At 46.5% G+C, this 26,342-nt stretch overlaps 1 protein-coding gene across 1 annotated transcript; it reads left to right on the forward strand.

Annotated features, from left to right (window-relative positions):
- The first annotated feature begins 2,490 nt into the window (after positions 1-2,490).
- TNFAIP2 (TNF alpha induced protein 2) lies at positions 2,491-24,986 on the forward strand. Its single transcript, XM_009675515.2, has 12 exons — positions 2,491-2,612; positions 8,915-9,263; positions 11,935-12,562; positions 14,617-14,731; positions 16,385-16,507; positions 17,696-17,796; positions 17,888-17,986; positions 18,480-18,603; positions 18,732-18,854; positions 20,308-20,463; positions 21,686-21,807; positions 22,346-24,986. The coding sequence occupies exons 2-12, from the start codon at positions 8,927-8,929 to the stop codon at positions 22,485-22,487; spliced, it is 2,070 nt and encodes a 689-aa protein (XP_009673810.2). The 5' UTR covers positions 2,491-2,612; positions 8,915-8,926; the 3' UTR covers positions 22,488-24,986.
- Positions 24,987-26,342: the final 1,356 nt, after the last annotated feature.

Below are 26,342 nucleotides of genomic sequence, written 5' to 3' on the forward strand. Positions count from 1 at the left end.
TCAAGAAGAGGCCCAGCAACAGATCCCACTATGTGAATGTATTTTGTATCCCACCTAAATCATCCTATTCAGCCATTTATCCAGGAAAACAATCAAGGACACCTGCAGATTTGCAGCTACATTTGTTACCAAGCTGAGCAGCAGACTCCCAGGGGCTCCCCTGCAGCGCTCGTGGCAGGAGAGTCTTGGGGTCAGGGGCTCCTACGTTAAACCAGGGATGGGAAACCAGTTTCATGAAATAATAGCTCTGCTGGGGTGCTAATTACAAGAAGTTGCTGAATATTTAAGGAGACATTTAGGTGGGCCTGGGACATGTGTCACCAGTGCTGCCCCTCATGCACAAAGGGTTGGACGGATGGAGCACCAAGCCACCTCCAGCTACACCTCCACTTGAGCCCTGCTGCCCCAAATCTGCCTCGTGCTATGTGATTGCGAGCCTTCTCTCTCACTCCATATTGCTGTCGGAGGAGGTGGCTAAGCACAAAGTCACTGCACGTGAGGGCCAATCCTCTCACCATTTTGTGTTTCCAGTAACTTTCAGAATGACGGGGCAGCCAGCACTTTTGTCGCGTGACCACAGCAGTTTCCAGGCACCTGCTGTCAAGCAGCCAGGGACTCAGCCCACGGCGATCCCAGAGAGGACTCTCTGCACCGCTCAGCATGCAGCCTGGCCTGAGACGAATCAGTGTTTTCCAGCGACCGGAGATCATGTTTTCCAATCTGGGCCGACCCTCTGCTTCTACTTCCTGCTTTTTCAGTAATTGTTTGGGAGGGTGTGGGGTTTTTTTTCTGCTCCTGTGGTCCTTTTGGGGAGAATGTCGGAGAGGAAAGCAGCAGCCCCAGGGTGGTAGGATGCCTGCTGAAATGACGCAGACAAGCAGAAGAAACATCTCCTGTCCAGCACCCTGTCTGCTCGGCCAAGCACTTCCTTCCAGCACAAACTTGGGCCCCAGACCACATCTGCTGCTGGGAGACGCCCCCATGGCTAAGCCTGCATGGTCCTCCATGAATGCTGGGCCTCTGCGCAGCACTGAGTGCAAGCACCAGGAGCACCACACCAGCTCCAGATGCACACTAAGCTCTGAGTCTCTGGGCCATTTAGGTATTTTGCATTAAACTGTAACTATGAGAGATAAACCATAAATTGTCCTGTGTGCAGTGACCAGCGGCTGGGGCCCACTTGCTGCCTTGGTCACTGCCCTCGTGGCTCTGCGTCACAGGGAAGGGGGGAAATGTCACCAGTAGTCCAGCAGCAAGGCCAGCCTCTTCAGGACCATTAGATGTCAATTTTTCCCCAGGGAGGTCAGCTGTTTGGGCCCAGAGCTCACCTGCTTGGATTCAGAAGCCTCTCCACACAGAGGACTTCTAGGTGGGCATCAGCACAGCTCCTGGCAGCCTGTGAGGATCCTCTGCAGAGGGGACAAGGGACCTGCAGTGCTCTCCCAGCCACTGCCATCTCCCACCGTCTCCCAGAAACCCCCCTCTCCACAGCGTGTGCACATCCCAAGCAGTGCTGGGCTGACACACTTCCCCAGAAGTGCCTCAGAAATCACAGAGGTAGATCAGGAAAACAAATCTGTCTTCGGCAAGCAGAAGATACAAATTCAGATGCTCCTGTAGGGAGGAAGGAAGCCCATGTCTTCACACAGGTGCTCAAACTGCCCCACTGAAGGTGCTTGACATCATTGCTGTCCTTCTGGAGCACTTCAGACTGGCGAGCCCCGATCTGGGTCGAGTGCTTTGCCTTGGGAGTGACGCAGGATCCTGTATACAGTGAGGTGCTGTTGGCAGCCCTGGCCCAGGCACCCCAGCACCTGCAGACTGCGATCCCTGACACATGCCTCATCCTTACCAGCCCACGGCAATGCCCTGCTGCATGAGCAGAGTTTTTGCATCGCCCCTGCCTCCTCTGTCCCTGATGCTGGGTTTCAGAGCCTGTGCTGGGAGAGGGACACATCACATATAAGACCCCAGGGCTCCCACTGCAGCTGTGCTCCCTCCAACCTGCTAGGCAGCCCCCGAGGGAGGCACCGGAAATGCACATACGCTGCAGTGCATGCCCAGGCAGGAGCGCACACACTGAGGATCCAGACTGTGGTGACCTCAGAAAATTGTGGGTTGTGGTTTGTCCACCGGGCTATGACATCACTGTGATGACAGAAGTCACCTAGCCGATCCGAACTCAGCGCTGGACATTCTGGGCTTCCACTTTCCATGGAATCACTGAGCTGGCAGCGGGATCAGGCACCCTTCTTGGTCCTTCAGGATGAAACTCTGCGGCTCGGCACCTCCGCTGGGGTCAGCTTGAGGCAGATGGCATCAGCACGGGGGCACACCAGCTCCCCGCCCACGAGGACTTCTTTGGCATCCAAGGGGACTTTTCACCTCCCATTGGCCTGAGCCCATTTTAGGAGTGGAAGGGCAGGCGGAGTTTCCAAGCCACAGGGCTCCCTGCATGATCAGGTCTCCGCCTCTGCACCCTCCCCTTATATCATCCCTGCCCCAGGCATCCAGAGCAGCAGTGAGCAGCCAGCAGCAGCGAGTGCAGCCAGCAGCCAGCTCCACAGCCTGACTCTGAGCCTTGGGATTGTACCTGGGATCCACAGCAGAGAGTAAGTCCTTTGTGCCTCCTGTCTATGCTGTGAAGCTCGGTGCTTTGCCCTCCCTGCCGTGGGACTAAGGTACTAACCTTTCCCTCTTCTCCCACGCTTCTGCCCGCTTTGCTTCTCCCTCCCATCTCACTTGTTGCAAGTCTGGCTAGGGTGAAGGCTCGTTGTTACTTATGAGACAGAGAAATAGTAAGTGTAAGTACTAAAATATGGATTCTCCTACTAAGTAAGTGACAGATTTTAACTCCACCTTGTAATAATTAAAATAGAGAATAAATCAAACTGCTGTTCCAGCAGCAACAAGAAAGATGACAGCTCCAGCTAGGGCTGGGGACCACAAGAACGTGCGTCTGGCAATTGCATTCTGACAGCTGTGTCCAATTTCTGTCACTCATCCCCCAAACTTCAGGACATGAACTCGAAGTGCAAGCAGTGACTCCCATCCCCTCCTCCCCAATCTGGACATAGGTCTTCAGCACAAAAGCATCCTAACCCCTAGGATTAGGCACCAGGATCTATATTAAGTTTAGCACTTCCTGTCCCCCTCCTCTCCTGATTTTACCTCCCCTAGAAGGAAACGATTTTCTCCTGAATCACAGGATAAACATTGGATTATGATACTCTTGGCCCAACTGCATTGGCAAAGCACCCTTTCAAAGCCTGGTACCTATGTCTCGGACAACTCCTGTGCCCAACACACTGCTGGAGTTGCCATGTTGAGCTGCTGAACCTCTGCATTGCTGTGCTCAAGGTTTTGTGGATACGATCGAAATACAGGCAAGTCCCACTGTGGAGTCACTTTCACACCTAGGAGCTACCTCTTTCCATAATACATAGCAGCCTGTATGTAGTTCCCTTGTACCCTTAGGCAGCTGTCTCACATCCGGTACATCCCTTCCTGGGGCATTAAGTGAAGGCTAGTTTCAAGCTCAGAGTTTTCATCCTCAGCATATTTAATGTAGAACAACTTCTTGAGGTTGCTGCAAAGTAAGGAAGAGACCTTCTGTGATGAGAGCTGAGGGCTGCTCTAGAAGCCCTGTTCCCTCACCATCACTCCCAAGATCTCAGCAGAAAGCATGAGGAAGCAGCATTTGATGATGAGCATGATGAGCATTTTCCAAAGTATTCAGCAGCCCCAGCTGTCCCCTGCCAAGGGACTTTCAGGCTCACCACTTCAGATATAATTGATCAAACGGGAACAGTTTGATCAAACGCTGGGAAAATTAGGTTTGGGTTTGCTAATGCGCCAGTGACCCTTTCTCTAAAATGAAGCCCTGCAAAAGCCAAAGAGTCCGAAAGTGCCTGTAAAGGAAAACGCTTCAGCAGCTCTAGGTCTGGCCCTTGGGGAACTTGTATATTTTCTCAATCATTGTTATTTCTACCAGCAAACTTAAACTCCAAGCCTGAGTGCAGGATTTGGCTTTGGGAATAGTAACATGACAACGAAGTCCCAGACAGCAGCAGCTTGTTTCTCTTTCAGCAGCGGTAGTTGTTTGAAATGACACTACGTAGTTTCGAAGCGAAAGTAATATATACTGTATTTTCCCTTCATGACTGATGTGATGTTTTTGCAATAATAATATAGATGCGTAATTTTCTCTTCTCTTCTACTACTTGCAAAATTCTCACAGCTTACAGGATACACTGAGTTACAGGATTATTTTCAATTATGCTTAAGTAATTTAGGGAAGCCAAGCCCTCATTTAAAAGTAACTAAGGCACCCGGCAGTCTTCAACCCTTTCAGTAAGTATCGTATGTGCCCCCAGCTGAAGGTGGGCTAGCACCACAGGTGGGTGCCCCCACCTTAGGGCTAAACCTGCCAGCCAGGTAATAGCAGCGAAGAGGCAGGACAGAGCTTTGCAGAGCTTGTTCAGAGACCGAAGGCACATGTTTAGGTGACTATTTAGGTGACTGTGTGACTGTATCTACATTGCTCTTGAGATAGATGGTACGTGGTTTAATGCCACTTTGGATCTCATGCAGTCGAGCTGTGTTTCACTGTGCAGACAAACCAGAGGGCTGCAATAGTTCATGTTCCCCTGAAATCAGGGAGGTTCAGTACTCAGTCAAGGCAGAAAGTCATTCAGGCCCTCATCTTGCAGTGAGCCGCAGACAAGTACATAGGGCCAGTAGCAAGAGCCAGTAAGGTCACTTTGAAACACATGGTGATCTTCACAAAAATTCAAGTGGAAAACTTTTTCTGGGAGCAGAGCTTGGCTAATTACAGGCACGAAACAGGCTGCGCACAAAGCACATGAGCTGGAAGAGCTACAGTGTGCTTTGCCAAAACCGTTGGGGCCCCATTCAGCTCCCGAAACTGAGGAACCTTGCACCATGAGAGGTGCCCTAGCATACTGCACCTGCTCTGCCACTACCATTCCCCTTAAGTCCCCTAGGTCCCCTGTCACCCCCACCCCCCCCCCCAGCCCCTGTTGAGGCCCGGGGACGGGAGCACACGTTGAACAGCACAGCAAGATTTCAAGGGGAGGATGCTGAAATCCCTCGTGATCTATGGACTGTGATTTTCTGGTCAGAATCAAAGTGGGAGACCCCAGCTTCATGGGTAGGAAAAAAAAATCACTTCTGTAAGGTCTTCCCAACTTGAGACGGTTGGGGCAGTTTGACAGACTGGGGATGGCATCTCAGTAGACTCGTTGTTTTGATTTATTAGCAGATTATTTAGGTTGTCACTGAATAGTCCAAGGTAAACTAAAATATGACCAGCCAAGTAGCTGCATGCACTGCTTTATTAGTTCAAAAGGCACTGTGAGCTGGTGCAATTCTCTCAGGTGGACAGGGGCTGCATCACTTCCACGGTGATCAGAGGGCGGAAGAAAAGGCTGATAGAAATGCAAAGAACAAATCGCAAAGGCTTCTGAAAGACTGAGGGAGAGCAGGAATTTCTGTTAAAATAAGAGAGACATAGATCCTTGTGGCCTAGAATGTCAGAAGGCCGGAAAGGAAAAAAATTCCAAACAGATGTCTGATAATACTGGCAGCAGCTTAGGAAAAAAATAATCAAGAAGAAGGTCGGCAAAGATTGCAGAATAAGTAGTTATTAAATTTCCCCCTTGAGTGCTCTTCTGACATGCCATGAGCCACCATTAATGAATGACCTCATTCCTAAGCATACAACTTCTGTGAATATTGTTTATGGCAAATGATTAAAAGAGGAAGCCACCCCGCTCAGAGTGCAGGTTTTGTCCTTCCGTCTCGCAGCTCTGATCCACCTCACACATGCTCATTGTGCTTGCCCTTGCTGGCCACCCCAGGAGAGCTCCATCTTGGAGATGTGGAAAGTGATGTTCCCCTTCCAGAGACTTCGCCTGCGGACTGAGGCAGCCTGAGCAACTGCCATTTCCCTTCCTGACCACTCACTCAATAGCGTAGTCATCCTTGTTGCTTGGGTCTTTGACGTAGACTAGAATAGCAGGCGATGCTAAACGTGCTCTGCTGCTGATCTGATTACAATCCGTATGATGAATAGACTATGTCAGAAATAACTGGATCTTTCCTACCACAAACTATGAATAGCATGACTTCTTCTTATTATTAAATAACAATAATGGTGATGATGATGATGATAAGCCAGAATCTGTCTAAACATGATCTTAAATTATTTAATTACCCAAGAGCAGAATGCGAGCTTTGTTTCTCAGAAATAGTTCATCCTTTCCCAAAGTACTAACTGCTGAAATAATTAGGAGCTTTCCGTAGCTTTAACAAGCTTTTATTCTTGAGCAGAACATAAACGTGTAAGAGCAGCTCTCAGCAATCTGACCCAGCTCTGACCTCTGGGTGCACCTGGCTGCTGCGAAGGCTGGGGGTAGATGCTCTGGGAGGAAAGCAAGAAGCTGGACTTGTGCAGAAGAACTCTCCTGCAGGGGGTCTCCTGCCATAACCAGTGCCACCTCCTCCTCGCTGAGCCTTTCTCAGAGGAAGTGCTTGGCCGTGTAGAGACAAAGGAAAGAAAACGAGCAGGGGTTTTTGATACAGCTTGCTGTAAGTGACTGCGGCTGCATTTCAAGACAAAACCGGTCACTGAGGTTTATTGGTACTTCCAGCCCCAGATGCAAACATGCACAAAGCAGCAGTGGCAAACTGATGAACGCTGGGCTAGCGCTTGAGCTGCTCGCAAGTGAGTGTCGCTATTGTATTTACAGCCTTGCGGCAAACAAGAAGGAAGAAATTTAGAGGAATGAATTTAGATGCAGAATAGTATCGGGAAATGCAGGCCAGGAAGACAGCCTTACAAAAATCAGATAAGTTCTGAACGTTTGTATGGAATCCCTAATACAGGGACATTTTTTTCTTTCTGCTTTCCTCCTCCATAATAATTCTGATAAAGTGAAGAACTGTAACTGTTGTTTCAGCCATGACTCATACTGCTTCCAAGGGGATTCTAGTGTTCAGACTCCCTTTTCTGTTCCTGCATGACCGATGCCACAGTCCGGGGGAACAATGTCTCCACTGAACAACTACCTGAAGCCTCTCTGCAGCCCCCATCGTGTCATTCAGTGATAGCCACCCCTTAGATTTAACTTTGCTCTGTGCCCAAGGTCGCAGAATATCTCTTTAGCTTGTTTCCTAGAGAAGATATGATTTTTAATGACCCCAGGCTGAAGAAGGTGTCTCTACCACCCGGTTGCTACATCTAACTGTATATTTCAGGGCTCTCCAAGCTGCAGTGAAGGAACCAGAGGAATCCCAGCTAAAACAAAGAGCCAGAGTCTTGCAACTGTTTTCCCAGAAATAAGGATCACAGTTTATATCAACATGATGCATAGCAACAGCATAAACTTAGAAGGGTATCTGAAGATCACCACACTGTGGCTTCATAACTTGAAGCCCAATTCTTCCTTTATTTATACTCTAATTCCACTGTTCTTATGCAGTAAGAGTAAGCCAAAACTTGCCTGAGAGTTCTTCATATAGAATTGCATTAGTCTCCCAGAAAGTCACTATAAAAAAGCATTGTTGGAACAAGCTTGGAAACTGTGATTCATTTTATTTACTTACAATCAATGATGTTAATAATAAATATTGCTATAATTTAACTATAATGTAGAAGCAAAGCTGTAAGAATATATTATATGGCTGAATACAAATATATAAAAATTTACAAATGTAATGCAAAAAAAGATAGGATTGCAATAACCAATATATTTATTGCTAACTATTTGCAGTGCAGGAGCATGCTGGGGCATGCAGGACTCTTAGTGGTGGAGGAGGACTCTGGAAGAATAGTCTCTGCTTAAACAAGGCTAAACTAGCCCACTCCTGCTGCCCCATCCATGTTTCCTTCTCAGCTCCGGACATGCAGCAGCTCCCACGCTAGCACTAGTGCCACTTAGGAAAGTCCAGGCTGGTTAGTCCCTAATGTCAGAAACTTCCCCCACCTCCAATTTTACTAGGATTTACTTTCCGTGCAGGCCAGGGCTCGCAGCAAAGCCTGGCATTTCAACACCACAGATGGGACAATTGCTCACGGGTAGCTGAGGGCACCCAAGTTGCACTGAGGTTGCACTGTTTCGGGAGGCTCTGCCTCTGACACTCCTGCCCTTCCTGCCAGGTTATGTCACATCCCCAACAGCCCTGAACTCCCAGCTGCCTCCTGAGGGAGCCCTCAGCAGTAATGCTGAGCATTTTGTTACTGGCATAAATGGGAACGCAGGTAAACCGACAGGGCTTTTGCTCAGCAGGACTAATTCCTCAGTGAAGGCTGCAGCACACTTGGCTTAGCAAGCTAGTCTCCATTTCGTGCTATACTTGCAAACTCAGTGTGCAAGGTGCTACATGGTTGCTTCCACAAGAGGATCTACAGCCATATGAGCAAAGATCAGGAAATAATGGCCCTGAGAAAGGTTAGAATTGATTCTAAGGCCGTACAAATGTATCTTAGTTGCTTTGAATAGGCACAGGCTGCCTATTTGTGTGCGGTGCCCACAGTCACTTCCTCGCTTCCACAGCAGCCTCTGGAAGAGCTCTGTTCTCCTGCATCCAGAAAGGCTGGCACTTTCAGCCAGGCAATTCTGAATCACCCTTAAAATCACGCATCAATGTGTTTTTGTGTCATTTATTAGATTAGAGAGCTACTTCTCTCCTCTCAGTCTTCTGAAGATACCTTACTTGGGAGCTCTCCTGCAGAATGGTGTGCCAGATGTGGGGACTAGAGCTCCCCACGCACTGAGAACTGATTACAGAAGCTTTCTTTTTCTAAATGAGAATGTGCCTTAACACATTGTTACATGGTAGATTTTATGCAAATGGTTATGGGCTGACCAATTCTTTCCGAAATTTACAGGCTAAAAGAAAAATGATGAAAATGTTACCCTTTCTCCAAAGTGGTCCTATCGGAATACGCAAAGAATCAAAGGATTGCATTGAGGAAAACAGGCAGCTTGGAAACCCTTCAACATCAGTAGCCGGGCAAGTCCCAGTTTGTCCTGAGCCTTCTGGAGAAGACTGGCCAAAGGATCAGGTGAAAACAAGTGAAAAGCAGGAGGCAGCCTGCAGACACTCACGTAAGTCTTCCATCACGAGCAATGGGAGCTGCACCTCTGCTGGGGAGAGTCCGGAAAAGGGGAAGAAAGGACTGATAGGAATCCTTAAGAGTGCACTTAAGAAGAAGAAGGACTCCAAGCCACTCAGTGGTAAGTGTGATCCATCCTCTGTGACACCTCATAGGCTATAGTTATCCCTAGAGTGGCTGCATAAAGTAGAGAAGAGTTGTCCCCATGAGAAACAGAGGCACCACCAGCTTAGACACGTCCCCCAAGAAGCTGAGGGAAGTCCCTCGGGTGATGTACTACGTTGCCTGTTCATAAACACAGCACGCTATACCTCAGAATAAGTCCAATTCTTCTTTGTACCTCCTTTGCTGGGAGGCTGTTCCAAAATCTCATCGTTTTCGTGCAAATTATTTCCTTTCTAGAGAAGTCTATTCCTGGCTAATTTAGATGTCTTTCTACTTGTGCCAACTGCTATCCATAACTGATGGCTTTTGCTACATACATTCAAAGGGATATATTTAGCCTCCTTGGCCTTGTTTTTGTCAGCTAAAGGAGCCAAGCCTCCTGAGGGCAGGCTCTTCATGCCTTTGTTCTGACCGCTACATTGTGCCATTTCCAATGTCTCTTTTCTGAAATGAAGCACCCAGAGTTTAGCAAGTATTTCAGGTCAGATCTCACCAATGCCTGGTGCAGCAATGTTACCATTTTCCTATCTTTGCTGGGTATTGCTCTCTGGATACTTCTTGGAATCGTATCTGACGTTTTCACAATCAACTCGCAGTGGTGATTTACTGGTACTCCAGGTAACTTCCTTCCTCCTTCATTTCCAACTAATACGTATCCAGCTGGCAGCAGAAAATCTTATCTGTTGCTGAGTGACTTTTGTTCTATTAAATCTGTATATTGTACTTTGTGCTATTAAATTTCAGTCCATTTACTCTTTGAATTTTCCTGTTGTTCCTGTATTATATAACAAGCCCTCAGTTTCAATAAAGTCTCTAAACTATGTGTAATGAGCAGATGTCAACAGGGCACTCCCAGCTTTTATATTGTAGTCACTAAGGTGAATATTAGGTAAGATTAGTTCTCTGATTAATGTAACTTTTCTCCACCCACGGGTTTTAATACAAATCCTTATCCTTACATACCTAACAAAACTGATTTTGGGCCATAACTTCTCCAGTTTAACTAATAATTTCCCACATTACACCATATGAAGTGATGGGCTGTAGGTCAGGTAGGATAGCTCAATTGTATCTATCTTGCCCACTAAATGAGTCATCCAAAAATTTCACTGATTAGATCAGGCCAACCTACTACCGGAAAACCCATGCAGTATTTCCTCTAGAACTTGTTATTTAATTACATTCTTTCCGTCTACATTTTTTCCAAAACCTTGCTTATTACTTGAGGTCATATTAATGGACTGGAATTGGGGGGATCGCTCCCTCCTCTCTCTCTTCTTTAAGTTTAGATATCACGTTTGCTAAATGCTAGTGTCTTCTTCACTATGATAGATCTGGACTTGAAGTAAATGTACCATTTATTTCAGTATTTTGAAATAATTATATATTACTCAGATTTACACTCCAGCAATCTGAGAATTTGCCTCAGATCAGCTTGTTTTGTTATATTTATTTCTTTTATACCCCCCACTATACTGTTGTGTGTTCCTCATTACTGGGTTTACTGACAACACTGAGGCAATATGTTCATTTAGATTTGGGGGCTGCGTTTCCATTAATTTTTAATTTTGATGCCATCCTCAGAAAGCTCTATGTCTTTCCTTGTTCTCAGTTTATTTATACATATAATTATACTCTCTTGCTGTTTGCTTTACTATATTTGGCAAATTTTAAAATGAGTTGGTTTGGATAATCCTCATTTTGTTTCAACCTATTGTCTTCAAGATGATGCTGAATAATTCTGTTTTGGCCCTAATAACTGAAATACCGTAACTAAAGAAGATAAGACTACTTTTTCCTCTGCGCTCAGAACTGCAGCATATTACCACAGAGTTTATTAGTGCTAACCCGCCATTTCCCTCAATCATAGCCCCCAAAAAACCCACTTCCATGACAAAATTGCAGTTAAAAAAAAAGGAGGAATTTGACTTTTCTTTCAATATGAGTGGTCCACATGCCAGTTTTTGTAGCTGTTTTGCTCTGTTTTCCTTGCTTCAGTCTCTGAACTATAATGCACCCTTGGTCCATGTGTCAAATTCCTGTGGTCGCTAGCAGAGCAGGGAAGGCAATGAGCAAATGCAGTGTCCTCTCAGGCTTCCTTTGAGGGCAATGCAGATGGCCGCTCTAGTGCCTGGGGCTATTAGCCTGTGACTCTTCCTCCCCATCAGCTCTGCTCCAAGAAGCAACTATATGCAACCAAAACCATGGGATTTGCTGTTCCACTCCTGCCCTTATTCTTTCTCATAAAACTGACAGAATATCCTCAGGCCTACTAAAAACTCAAAGGACTTTCAGACCCTTGTTTAGTATCTCAACCACTGCAAGGCGATAAAAAGAGCAAACAGAACTAAACCTTGGAAAAAATCATGGGTAGCACCTGAATATCTGTTGATATTTAACACATTGGTGGTAGATATTCAAATTGCCATTTTCCCAGTTAGGGGTATGCATGGAATAATCAGATCTTTAAATGCACAGAAAGATTTTCTGTATGACGAAGGAGTCTAAGAGCTAGCATTATAGAAACATAAGCATAAAGAAAATAGTAATCCGGAATCATTGTTTTGTATAAAACAGAAATTTAAAGCTTCACTATTGGGTAAAGAAAGGTGTTCTTTTTTCCGCAGTCAAACAAATCATGGATCTCATTGAAGAGAACAAGTTTTCTGATGCTGCTCAGCACCTGATTGCCCTGGAGAAGAGCCTATCTATCAAAAGTGAGGAGGAATTGAAAACCAGCCAGCAGGACATTGAGTCCATCTATGAAATTCTGAAGCGCAAAGTCTTTGACATCTTGAAAGATTCTGTACTTCTAGCAGCAGCAAAACCAGATTTGCTGCAGCAAGCAGTAGATGCACTAAAAGAGCAGGAGAAAGAAGATCAGAATTACTTGTCAGAGAATCCACCTGACCAAAACATGCAATCTAGACCTAGAAAATGGAAAGAGCTTTGGATGGCTACAGTAAAGGAGTCTGTAGAGACTCGAATGAAAGACACCCATCGTACTCCTACAACTGAGAGCCTCTCTACAGCTGGCCAAAACCTCCTACACATGGGGAGGACAATGAAAGAAGATTTGACAGTAGTGGTGCAGCGCATTAAACAGCTGTATCCTCCCCATTTTAATGTGTGCAGCACATATGCAGAACTCTACCACAATTATTTTGCCTTCCAGCTGAAGAAAACTGCTGAATCTCAGCTGGAAGACAAGGATATTTACCTTCTCCTCTCATGGGTGCACAACATTTATCCAAAGTAAGTGATGCTTTTATACATGTTTATCACTGGTGATCAACAGCTTCACTGGCTGCAAAAAACATGAATTTGCTTGATTTATGAGTTGGTATCACTTCAGTGCAGTCGGATACACAGCTAGGTTTCGGTGTCTGTGACATTGTGCAGATTTAAAAGCAGTTAGCCAGGACAGTTGGAAGGCATTTGCTTCAGACTGGTGTTCTTTAAACCAAAGTCTCACCACATCAAGCAGGCTTCTGAGCAGTAGTCGTAAGCACAGGTGCTTAGGGCTTTACTTGTGGGGTAAGTTGGTCAGGTTCAACCAGTTGCAGACCTGAACTCATTCTTAGAAAATTCGGAAATTTAAGCTTTCAGGCTTTCTGGAGCAGAGACAAGCCAATAAATAACAATCTGAGATGTAATTATCCTGATGACAGAGGATGTTGCTTAGGCGTTACCCATAGTCTCTGCTTTCTGTGGGGTAAGGAGACCAAAGGGTCCCTCTAATAGGACATCACTAACCAAGGGCTGCTCTTCAGCCACACAGCCACCGTATATAGTAAAACTGAAAGGATTGGTTGTTGTTGCTTAATATACTTGGTGGAGAATTAAGGCATCTCATTTCTGAGATGAAAAACTGTAAATATATGAGCAGTGTTTCTTTCACTGTTGTAAAGCCATTAAACCTTTGCCTCCACTTCCTTCTCCTCTTGTTCACTGTCACAATATAATGAGTCAGTGTTGATCCTGGATTTTTTTGAGAGCCAATGCTGTGCTCTAGTTCAGGAGATCAATGAGCTAATTGCAAATTTGGGCAATATTGTAATAGCAGAATCATCATTCTGTAGTCAGTGATGCCAGATGCCATGCCTTGACATTCTGAGAAAACTGGGTGTGATTTATGTCTGCAAGGTTCAAAAAGGAAAAAAACAAAACAAAACCTGACCCGCTCATGTAATTACCTGAGAGGATGATGATGCGCTGCGAAGGGCAACGCCAGCAACCCCCATTGCCCAGAAATCCCTTGGCTAAAGGAGCCTCTTGCACAAGTTGGAGGATGACTTTCCTTTGGGACTAGCACAGAACTTAGCTCCTAAATGCATAATGATGCAGTTCCGAGGAGGAAAAGCCCTTACTCAGTTACACAGCTACATATATCACAGAATTTCTTCCCATCACACCTAGGTAAGGAAAGACCTGGCCTAAACTAGAGCATGTGTGGAAAACAGAAGTTGTGCAGAGTGTAGCTCAGCACCAGCATTGCAGTATTGTCCTCAGGACTAAACTGGCTACGGCAGTGGCTATTTCACAGGGTGTTCCTAGAAGCAGTGTCCAGCTGTCTGCTCAAGGAGCACCTCTCTTAATCATCTGGAGCAAAAGGAGGAGGAGAGAGGAGGAAGGAAGGGCTCAGCTGCACAAAGACCTGGCCCCAGATTCCAGCGTTGTGTTAAAGACAGCCAATGTGTGGGAAGCACAGCAGTATATTCGTGTACGACTAGGTCATCTGTAAACACAGAAATCAGGCAATGCTCAAAGGCGTTCTTTGCAGCTCAGCGGGGAGAGGCTATTTCCAAATCAGCCCTCCCACAAGTATTGGCCCGAACTCCTTCCTGGGTTGCTCTGTGCCACAGCTTCCCCCCGGAACAGCTCAGCAGCACCCAGGTCACGGGGAAGTAGCAACAGGGTACAAAACCACCTGCTCCCTCCTCATAGACTAGCCATGAAAAGCCTCTGTTTCCTCAGAGAGGGCAGCTATTGACGGGGAAAGGCCACAGCCTCAAGCTAGTTCCTCCCATTGCTCTGAACCCCCCATCCCTGCCAGAGCGCCACGGCAGGCGCTCCGAGAGCTGTGGTGGCAGCACGGCAGTGAGTGACTCTTCTCCGGGCTTGCTTGGGCTCCCACCCTCACCGCCGGCACAGTTTTCTCTCTTCCAAGTCCTGCCTGAACTAAGGACGATGTATATTTCTGTCTAGTTTTCACTGATATCCTCAAAAAGTGTTACTGATTTGCATCAACAGCTATCTTGAATTACGCTGCCCTTGGAAAATGTGATTGTTTGGCTTTTTCGTTCCAGTGACATAAGAAAAGATCGCATTTTAGCAGAGGAGTTGGAAAAAGTTAAGCTTGGAAGCCTTTTGCCATCAAGTCTGATCAAAGAGCTTGAAAAGAAATACCTTGACAGTGAAGAGGTGAGAATCTGTTCAGGCCCTTCCCCTCCCTTTGCTGCTATTGTATGACTCCTTGGAGAAGCTCTAACTTGTCCTCAGTGCACACTTCTCTGCTCTCTGTGTAATCACTCGCCCTTCAGGAAAGAAGAAAAAGCAAGAATGCTTTTGTTTCTTTTCGGAAGACAAAGCAGTCTTCTGCTAGACTGGATTTGCAGAACAAACTCCCTACTGCCTTCTGGGTAACCTAGCCTTCTGCGCTTGGGGTCAGCAGAAAATAATTGATCTGTTCTTGTAAACCCTGTGTTAGTAAGGTGGCAAAAATCAAACTACGAATCTTTATGGGTAACTTTCCAGCTGACTGTTATGTCCCCAGAGGGAGCTAAAACTCATTCTTACAGATGATGGATTCAGAATTACTTTTAGTCTTTGCAGCCATGCCAGAAACAAATCATACCCAGACCTTGAGTGAGTGCAAATGTGTGTGCAGGTCTAATCTTGAAAAATTTCTCTCCTTGATGAAAAAATCACCTGGTTTGCAGCGACTAACAGTTTCTCTAATTTTTGGATCACTCTTCCCTTAATGAACACAAGAAGTGACCTTATAATACTCCCAAAGCTTAGCGCTTCGGATACCTCAAAACTTTGGGCTAGAATTCTGGAAAATTGGAAGACAAGTTCCAAGTTGAAATCTAGCCTGTGATATCTTGCAGATGGGAAAGGTAGGTGTGAAGGCTGCAACGTACACCAGTGCAGCAGCCGGAGATAGATGCCAGCTACTGCACAAACTGTTTTGAAAGTCTTCATGCACAATATGCATACAAGAGGGATCAAAGCGAAAAAAAGGAACTGAGGCCATTCTGAGTTTCTCTCTCCCCAGAGCTCATAAGATGTCAGAAGTGGTCATGAAAAAGGAATGCAAAATTGGGCCCCGTGGGTCGTAGTACAGAGCCTTACACACAAACAATTCCTGGTTCTGGCAATTCCTGGCTCTGGCACATGGGGCTGCTTAAGACCTTTCTATCGGTTGCTGTCTTCCTCCTGCCACTAGAAATCACCACCACCAAGCTGATCAGTCAGGGAAGTAGATCCAAGGTGGCAGTCAGGGATGCAGATACTGATTTCATCTTCACCAGTTCCTACTCTGAAACATTCAGTTCAGTCAATTGTAAGGTGTTGTCTTTGCTGCTCTGCTGGGGTACAAAGGGATGTAGTTGAGGTCCACCACAGATGCCTTTCTCAAAGGCCTTGCTAGAGTGCAGGGATGCCTCAATGCACAGCTACATCCTGCTGACCCTGCCTGGGGCAGCCTGGAGACTCCACTAAACACAAATAATGCAAATCTGACCCTCAGCGAACTTAAGCAAAGCTGGGAGGCGTCACAACGCCAAAGGCAAAGCTCTTCCTCCACCCACGCAGGCAGTGAGCTGCCAGGCAGGAGCACAGAGCTTGTAAGTTTGCAGGAGAGTTGGGTTTTGAGCATTCAAATTTAGTACCTCTGAGTATGATGGAGGCGCCATGTAACAAAGAGTCTTGATTTCTCAGCTAGGGCAGAGGAAAAAAGTCTGCTGAGCCAGACAAATGATAGGTGGGTGAGAAAAACAGTCTGCACAAGCAGAAGGTAGTAACTGTTATATCCACTTTGTGGTAAATGTTGTTGTTCTTTCTTCCCTAAAGGCTACTGTCAAAAATTGTCTGAGTCGATGTTTAGAAACGGAAATCCAAAGATGGAAAAAAGATCAAGAACCTGAGAAACTAGATGGACATTTTCACAGCGAATTAGCTATACTTGCTATCCAGGTAATACGAGCTTTTACTATGAACAAAGAATTGCATCCTATATATCTTTAGCATTTGAGACCAACTACAGTCAATTCAGGAAACCCGGGCTATCTCAGTAAAGGGCAGACAGGGAAATACCACGGGAAAACTTACATAATCTCCTCATCAGGATGTGGCAATCTTTCTTAATTACCAGGGATTCAGCCACCCAAACACCATGTGTAGGACAGGGGCAGAAGGACGTGGAGGTACAGAGAGGCTGAGTGGCTTATTTTAGGTTAGAGAATAAGCTGGCAGTATAAGAGAGATCACACCCATGTCCCAACAGTCTCAGTCTGGCACATGGCATGAGACAACCCTCCACCTGTCCTCAGGAGCAGCCTGCTGCCTCTTGGCAGTTTGGAGCCACCTCTCCTGTCCAGCCCCGAGAAAACGTCCCCTAAATGGACTGGGCAGAAAGAGCAGGAATCTGGCCTTCACTTCTACTTGTGCAGCTTCTTCTGTGCGCCAGCCTACGCTGAGGCATTGAACGCCGGATAGAGTCAGAGCGGAGAGACAAGGAGCAGGTTTAACCGAGCGAACGAGGAGTTATTTATCACAGGCTGGGCTTGCTTGCTGGAAGGGTTTCACAGGCAGGTCAGTCATGGCTGCTCGCTCCCTCTCCACAGGGACCCCACAGGGAGTTCTCACCTTCCTCTCATTGCAGCCAATTAATACAGTCTCCTTTTCAGAAATAAATCCTTTGTATGTTAAGCTGTTTTTTTCTTTAATGCAATCATATGACATTCAGCAAAAAAACAAACAAACAAACAAGTGTCACTTTCCCAACCATTTGTTTTTCTGAAGGCTGTCCTTAAGGCTTCTTTCTTTTTGACCTCAGTCCCCAGTTTGAAAATGGACTTAAAAATTGTCTTGAATGCCCCAAATCGGTGGAGTTGCATGGCGCAGCGCTTGGCTCTAGCCCCAGAGCACAGCGCAGGAGAGCTGGGGCAGGAGGCAGTTGCGGCCCCTCGCAAACCGCCTGCCCGGGCCCCGCTCGCCTTCTTGCCCGCTTTGGTGCCCACCGTCTTGTCTCTGCAGCCCACTGCACCTGTCCTCTCTCTCCATAATGCGAAGCTGAATGAAAGAGTTGCATCCTTTTTAAGAAGTGAACCTGTCTTTTTGGAGCGTGAAGCATTTGAAATTGTGGATTTTCTTGTTTGCTAGAATATCTACGGAGGCCAGAAGCGAGCTGATGCCCTCAGTGCTGCGTTGGGCGAAGAGATATCACCTTGCCTGTCGAGGGAGTTATCCGCCTTTCTGAAAAGGTGCGGTAAGGTAGCTTGTGGCAGGAAGGTGTCCCTGGGGTCCAGGCAAAGAGTTCCTCATCCTTGTCTCCTCTTCTAATCGCCCCTCTAGCTACAAGGATGCGTTTGAGGACTTTAAAGAGAAGAACAAGAAGCAGAGGTTCTACAAGCCTATACTGATTGCAAATATTAACAACTGCCAAAATTTCAGGTAAGCATCCAAAAGAAAAATTCTCTGCTCCTTGCTCTGCCAGATATCAGATCATAAGCAGGTGTTGCAGAGCAGGAAGAGGAGGCTCGCTCTGCCAGCAGAGGAAGGCTTGGTTCCTTACCCTAATTCAGGCCTGGCCAGCTGCCCGCATCTGCAACACGAGAGGTGCCCTTGCCAGCTCAGCAATGAGCCCGCTTGCCCGCGCGGCCCCCACGGCCTTTTGCGGGGTGACGGTGCTCACTGGTCCCTGTGGCCGCCGGGGTCATGGTTAGGAGGCTCTTACATAGCACTTCATGCTATCACAAAGAGCCTCGGGGTTACTTACGTCACCACCATGGCCAGGGTCGTGTTAACTTTAGAAGTTATGTCACTTTAAGTCAAAGGAGGATATTACTTTAGTTTCTCTGAATTTCTCTTGCACTCTCTCTCTTTTTTCTTCTTTTTTTGAGGTTTAGGAACAAATTATTCTGACCTTGTTGATATTTCCTTTCAGAGACTACACAGAGGGAAACATAGCTGAAAAGGATGACGATAAAGCCAGTATTCTCAGCACGCTCAGTGACATTGAAAACAGTGGCTTCGATGTACTGCTTCAACAACTGTTTGCACAGCTGAAGGTACCATGTCTGTACATTACTGTGTAATGTGTATGCATTGTGCATATATATTGTACATATAGGAACACTAAATGCATGTGTGCATAGAGCTTGCTTTGAGGAAACTAATCAGATTTTATTTTTTTCAGCCAATTTATAAGAAGTTTACAGAAAATAAGTGGGATTCCAGTGATGAAATTATGAATGAAATCATTAAAACAACCGGAAAACATATTTCAGACTTCCAGACTCTAAACGACTCTTTTTACAAGGTGAGGCACTGAGAGGAATCCAAGTGTGGGTTTTCAGCTCTAATCCTCTGCAACTCAAGCTGCTGTGACCTGATTTAAGCTGGCAAGCCTTCATGGCATCAGATAGTCCTCTCAAGTGGGATTTAATAATGTAAATGGGATTTACATGCATTTTACCTAGACTATCCATATGAATTGTAGTCTTCTCCAGCAAAGGCAGAAAAAACTCCCATGCGGCAGAAAAAGTGCCATCTTTAGGGACCAGCTGAAATATGTCTTTTTCCATGTATGGGTTTGGCATAGCTGTCCTGAAGCACCAATGCAATCACATGATTTTGTATTACACCTGTTCTGATTGCCCTAAGGACTGGAGGACATGGATGTAACCGGGAAAAATCCCAGATAACTTAGCAACAACTATATTCTTAGTGCTACTGGGACATATGTGAAACATCACCACATAAAAAATGTTTGCTTTCCTGCCTTTGTCTTTTTAGGAGTTGAAGTAAAATTATGATGTTTTCGTGTGTTAGAGAGAGGAACAGGAGGAGCAGAGTGAATTCCTGTTCCTCTGGATTACTGCTACTTCTTCTGTAACACACGCAGGTCTTTTCTCAGTGTTAAACTTTTCCCAGAAGGAAACAACATTTGGTAATTCCCACACTTCCCATACTTTGAGTATAAAGAAATTCTCTGTATCTAGGATGTCACTTAGGAAGTTGTAGGGAGGTTGGCACTCAGTGCAGTTCCCCAAATGTAGTCAACAGCGAGGATTTGGTGCAGCATGTTTTACAGCACTCAAGACGTTTTGTCCTCCATCTACAAACAAGATTTATCGTGTCCCCAAGCAAAAGCTAGACGGATGGTCCACTCTCTCCCTTTACATTCCCTTAACCTATCCCAAATGCCCATGCTACCTTATCTCTGTATTATCTACCAATATTGTATCTGATTATGTTATGTTATATTATCCACCAGAAGCTCATGAATACTTTCCCCTTCCATTCTTGCCTTTCCTCTGTGGGGTCCCCTGGCTCCAGCCTCCCTCCAGCCCCACATAGAGAACATCCGCCCAGCTTCCAGCCCTCTGGACGCGCGGATGGACACCCTTCCTAGATGGCTTCCTGCCATTTCCATCTTCACCGGGGAGCACAGCAGGCCACAGGGCTAGCAAGGAGCGCTCTTCTGCTCTCTTCCTGCAAATCGCCCTCCCTCGGCGGCAGGTCTGCCCGTCCCCTCAGAGGTCACCCAGGCTGCCCTGTCCCCACACGCCTTCACAAGCTGGGGACTCTGCTGGCAACCACCCCGTGGCTGCTTTACCAGTTCAGTGGCAGGACACTGTCCCTGCAACACTTTCTTTCATGGGCCCCTATCCCCTGACTGTCTTCCAGCTGAATGCTCATGTTCCTCCATCCAGGTATACCCTTCTGTGTGTATGGCCCCAACAAACTAACTGCCGTCTCCTTTCCAACAGACTATCATAGAAAAGATCCATGTCCATTTGGTTAAAGAGTACATTGTGAGGCTGCTGAAGAGGAGAGTCAGCCTGAAAAGTCCAGTGCAACAGCAAAATCTGGCACAAAACATCTCCAAGAATGCTGCTGCCCTGGAAGCCTTCTGCACCAACCAAGTACGTGAGTACTCCCCGCCTCCACGCTAGCACACAGTGCAGGCACAGAGAGAAAGAGCAGAAGGCATTTTCTGCAGCCTCTCATTAACCTTTCCAATGCTGTTTAGTTTGCTGGAAAAACATTAGGCAGAAAGAGCTTTCCTAGTGCCAAGCCTGCGGGGATGGAGGTTCCCATACTGCCAGCCTGCCCTCCTCCAGAGACAGAGCACTGACTTCACTCTCCTTTCTCTTATAAGGAGTTGCTTCCTTTTACAAATTTATTTCAATAGGGACACAAGAATTAGCCAAATAACGCACTTCTCTGGTTTCAGTACTACTTGTATGGAGTCTGGTTTTTGACTCTTCCCTCTCACCCTTGATTGTCCTTTACTCTGCTGCTTTTAGGTCAGGCAGGGGCTGGAAAGGCTGGGCTGGGGTTATGTGAAATACAAGGCTTTCCTCCACAAGATGCTCTTGCTTTCAGAACCGCATTTCTGAATGGCTGAAACACCCTTTTGTGTCCTTTGAGATTTTTTTCCCTCCTTTCATGCCTTTAACTTTACTTGCAAAAAACTAAGGCAAACCTAGTCTTCTCCCACCCCACACACATTTGACAGGAAAAGGAATAGCAAGTCTAAGCAATAGTCAGTGTGGGCAGAAGATCAAGGCCCCGTCTCATGGAGATATCCCACAGCTAGAAAACTGGTCCAAGTGGGGCTTTTATCGAGGTTGATGGGGAAAAGGATGTTGCCAATTCCTAGAAGCTAAAGCCAGGGGTGTATCCAGCTCTGGGAGACAGCAGGCACTTGTTAGGTGCATTACTTTGCATATCAATCATCGTGCATACCCTGGGACTGCAGATAGCATAGATACTCAAAGGAAGGGTAATGTGAGCCAAATGTTCTGGGAGTGAAGAGCAGAGAGGGTCTGTCCACGTAGATGCGGAAGCCTCAACCTTATAGTAAAAGTGAACCCCACACCACCTACATGAGAGTATTAAAAACAACTGACCAACTCACCCAGCTTCTCCAAGGCTGACTGGGGAAGGCACTGGCTAGAACAGCCGCTGAAAACAATGAAGTGTCTGAAATCCCTACTGCATCCTTCCCTGCTCGCCAGGACGTGTCGTCAGATACTGCTTCAGCTGCACTCACAGTTAAGCATGGTTCCTAGGGCTGCGCGGAGGCTTTGGACCTCTCCTGGGCCTGCAGGAGGCCCCACTGACTGCTTTCTTCTCTGGCAGGGATCTCAAGCCATGTGGTTGAATTCTGCACTCCCAAAACTTGCTGAAATAATCCGACTTCAGGATTCAGGTGCTATTAAAATTGAAGTTGCAACACTTGCCACAGTGTACCCAGACATTCGGTAAGAGAAGCTGAAACAGATTTGCAAATACTGTTACAGAGTTTTAACTGAGCCGTGAAACAGTCAAATATTGGAGTGGATGAGATTCATACACCCTAAGTTCAGATGCAGTCGGGTAATGCTCACCTCTGCTAGATAAGTGCCCAGAGAGCCAGTAGGTAACCAAAGCCCTTTTAGCTGGATATATCTCTTTCCACACTGTTTTCCCTAAACATTTCTTTCCCAAACCTTACAAAGACCTTAACTTGCTCCGAGCAGAGGGGATGGGGGACTGCCTGCCAGGCTGTAATAATTCCAGCGCCATCAGACAAAAATGGCCTCTTTACATGTTCTATGTTTGGGCCTGATTTCTTCTTTTGCCTTGGAGATTCCCTGCCCTGCCCCTAGACCTCCTGGGACAGGCTTGGGTCCTCCAAAAGATAACTAACCAAATGCTAAGCTGGGCCATCGGGAGGGTCTCCACCTGGCAGGAAGGACCAATACACTGGATGCAGAGAGCCGCAAAAGTTAACACGTGTCGATGATGTCTCTTCAACAGCAAAAGGCACCTTGAAGCTTTCCTGTATATCAAGGCGAATTTGGCACGCAGTGAACTGAAAAGCATCCTGAGCTACTTGGCAGACAGCGTGGCGTCCACGCCTTCAGGCGCACCCTTGTTCTCAAATATAAACGTGTCCTAGGCCAAAGCCAGCCCTTGGCATCCTTACTGTACAGGACTATAGCTAAGCTAATGAAAGGCCCCACAGGGGCAGGGATGGAGACAGTCCCTTAGAGCAATGCTGTGCATAGCATACACTGTCACATTTTCCTACGGAAAATACTTTGTTATGCTTTGGTGTTCAGCATCCCTACGGAAAGCGTCGTCCTCTGCGCACAACTGCAAGAAGGCAGGATCCAACCACGGGAACATAACCCAGTGCCTCACAGCCAAGGATTGCTCCTCGCACCAGCTGCGGACTCCCTCCAGGGTCTCGGAAACGTTCCTTGGTGCTGCCACTTTCTCTATCTGGAAACTAGCTCGGTACCCTACCATCCGACTACCTCACCGGGGCGTTGCGAAAGCCACTTTGCCCACTCCCCAGTTAGCCCAGACCTAGCAGGCACCTCATACATAGCTTGGTTTCTCTTAAGGAGAGGGCTCTTTTCTAGGAGGGAAAAAAAATGAAGCCAAAATACAGAGATGAAGCCCCAGCTTGTGGGACCAGAGAGAAGCTGTAAGTCAGACAGCCTTGGACTCCTTTTGTCCTTTTGCACGCCAACAGCTCCAAAGATTTGGGTTTGGCCGTGACCCTGGCTCCATGTCCACCGTACACGGGGGCATTGCCTGGGGGCCTCGGGTGGGTTGACTGGTACCAGATTCCATTAAAACGTTTTGAGCTCTCTGTATGCATCCCCGTTTCCTCGGTTGCTCTTTTCCCTGTTGTGAGGTGGATTAGATGTGAAAACATGTCTGTTTTGCGCGTCTGTTTTGAAACTGCATATTGTTTTTACAGTCCAGTCTTTTAGGAAGGGAATTACTTGCCAGACCAAGACTGTGTTTAGCTGAAGACCTTTCCCTTTGTTTTTCTTTATTTCAGCTTCTGTATCAGTCTGTAGAAAGTCAGTCCAGAAGGAAGACACACAAAGACTGTGCAAACCATGTAATGGTATATGCATATGCAAACCATACCCGTTTTAATGTGCCTTGTATATATCACACTTGAGTTTTGATGTCTAGTCGTTGACTATATATCCATATATAGGTGTATTTCGTTGGTGTATTTTTGCATCCAATTTTATTCTCTCTCAGTTGGAGATCTTCATTTGCAATGTTTATATTTAAACAGTATTCAAATCTGCTAGAAACCTGACTCATTTGTTACATCGGTGGCTGTTGTTTACTCTATTGCCACATGTAATCCTACGTACCCCCTCGAAGAGCCAATTCTTCCACAACTTCCAGTCTGTTCTGTGTCAACCTGATGAATGTCACCTTCTCGCACCTAGCGTGCGGAGGGTGTTGCTGGTAAAGCAATGGCACGCACTATCTTTGTACTGCATATTGGGCCCATAGCCCAGCTTTTCACACTCTTTGGAGCAAGGACTGTCACATTCACAGTGTCTATTATATCTGGTACAGTGAGGCCCAAAGTGCCAGCCTCTAGGCGCTACCACAGAATCGATGCTGAATAACAAAAAGAGACGTACTTGAGATGCGTCTCATCCTTACTGCTCTGGCATGTCCCTTGTTCCGTCTCTGGTTTCTGCTCCTGCTAGTACAAGTTTTTAGGAAATACGGCTTGTGATAATTTGGCCCCGGCTGGCACTATTGGCCCAAATTTTACTCTCTTAGCAGTTGTTACTGAACTTGTACCTATCATTTCACTGCTGTGCCCAGTAAGGCAGTTGCTGAAAGCACCAACACTCAGGGGCTTCTCGCTAGCCATGGCCTGTGGCACAGGCTGAGAGAAGGAGTCCTTCACAACAAGTTGCAGGACATAATTACATGTTATGTGAAACAGTACTTTGGTTTCCGTATGCTGCCTGTACATCAAGGGCACGAATCACTCACTCGCCTTCCATAAGCACTCTCACACGTGCACAGACGTACATATGTGCACGTAATTTAAACACTTACCGCAACTACAATTTAAAGCCAAATGTCAGAATGACTTCAATCAGCAGTACTGAACACTCATGAGAACTGTCACCTATTGTGAAACATTTTCTTTCCCAATTAGTAAAAGGTCACGCGATTGCTATAAATAATTATATTTTGATTTCACGGTCTGCTAAGGGGTTGGAGAAATATATCACACAAGTGATTATGCTGGCCTTTAAAAAAAAAAGATTCCAACTAAGTAAATGCTTGAAGGAAAATAGTAAATCTATTTATATATCATCATAATTAGCATGGGTAGGAGAAAATGCACATTTCATAAGCCATATGCAACCGTGTTGTGTAATTCTTCTCATCCTGCCATAAAAACCTTAGCTTTCAGCTTTAATGAGCCCAGAAAGCTAATTTATTTATCTTCCTGTAGGATTCAACATTTACAATGGCATTTTTTTATACGTCGCATATTCCACATAGCCAGGTACTTTCAGGAAGATGCATAAACAGCGTGTGATGTTTGTGTTAGACTAATAACACCTATAAGCACTCCTATAAGCTAACTAAATAAAGGATTCTGTGGCCAGTGTGTCTGGATTTTCTTCATCACACAACTACTGGTGTTGATCTCTGCCTCTACTTAGAGGCACAGCACATAGCAAAGTTGAATTAGCCTTAGTCCTAAAATTAGCCTTATAAAACAGCTAAGAAAGATGGTTCCTGGATACGGTTGCTGTGACATTTTGACAGGCACCGCGTAGGCAAGCGTGGGACCGTGGATGGTGCAGCCCATGGAAGAGGGGTTTGCTCTGGGGTGCTCCCCAGGAGTTAATGAACCCTGGGTGCACCATGGCCAGCATCACCACACTGTGGGCTTGCTGTCAGCTAGGGGCACACCCTCCAATGACCTCGTGACTGACAAGTCCAGACAAAGGAGAAGTGACACTGCAGATCCACACCATAAACATCTGGCTGTGGAGCCGTTCCCCAGAGAATGACCCGTTAACAAATGTATTGCTGTGGCTGGGCACGAAGTTACCTGTTCATGCGCACACTGTTATTGCCTAGAGCCGTACAGCCTTGGTATAATTATGGGCTGGCTTTGCTCTGACAGGCTATAAAAGGGAGTAAGCCACATATGTCTGCTGTGGACTTGGGCCCACGGTCTGCTGGCCTGCGGACCTGAGGACCCACCTGTCGTCAGGGATGCCCCTCATGTCAACGGTGTGGTGAGGAGAAACTGGGGAAATCTATACTGGAGAGGTGGCTCATAAGGGGCAAGAGCGGCTGCTGAACCGTGTGCATCCATTGTCAGAGAAACCGGGGAAAACTATACCAGAGGGGTGGTCCATAAAGGGCAAGAGTAGTCATTGTAGCCTACACCCGTGATTTAACTGTAGAGCACTGATACGTATATATATTTTCAGTTCTGTCATATTTCCAGCTTTACTATACTTTTAGCTTTGTTATAACCTCTTATCTCTGATAAATACTTGACAAATGATGATCTCTCAAGTTCAGTGCAACTAACCCTGGAATCTGAAAGAATCCCAGGCGCCCCTCTGCCGGCGCGTCACACATTCCCAGCTCCCCAGCTCCACTAGCAACAGCACCACACAGGATATCCTCCTGCAATAGCCGTGCAATGGACACGACAGGGCTCTCGCACACACACTCCTTGCTCACTGCCCATCCATCCCACAAGACGCTTCCCATCATTTGGCAGTAGACTTGAAGTTTTCATACAAAAGGCTCAGGGATACAAATCACAGGATATCAAAGGGCAGACCAAGGGCATAACTTGCCTCCTCTGCTCCTGGAAGAGCAATCTGTTGGATGAAAAGTCCCAGACGATACTTAGGGAATGGTTCTCCTTCCACAGGGAAGCCAAGATAACCAAAGGGCTCTTGACCGTCTGACACAGGGGAGGAATCTTCCTTAA

The sequence above is a fragment of the Struthio camelus genome, chromosome 5 (assembly GCF_040807025.1).
Source record: "Struthio camelus isolate bStrCam1 chromosome 5, bStrCam1.hap1, whole genome shotgun sequence".
In the NCBI taxonomy this organism is placed as follows: domain Eukaryota; kingdom Metazoa; phylum Chordata; class Aves; order Struthioniformes; family Struthionidae; genus Struthio; species Struthio camelus.

Bases quoted from the DNA above. Each gene is read 5' to 3' on its own strand.
- TNFAIP2 (XM_009675515.2), top strand. From the start codon at position 8,927: ATGATGAAAATGTTACCCTTTCTCCAAAGTGGTCCTATCGGAATACGC. The intron at 12,563-14,616 runs GTAAGTGATGCT...TTTTCGTTCCAG, and splicing joins GTGCACAACATTTATCCAAA to TGACATAAGAAAAGATCGCA. The intron at 20,464-21,685 runs GTACGTGAGTAC...CTTCTCTGGCAG, and splicing joins AAGCCTTCTGCACCAACCAA to GGATCTCAAGCCATGTGGTT.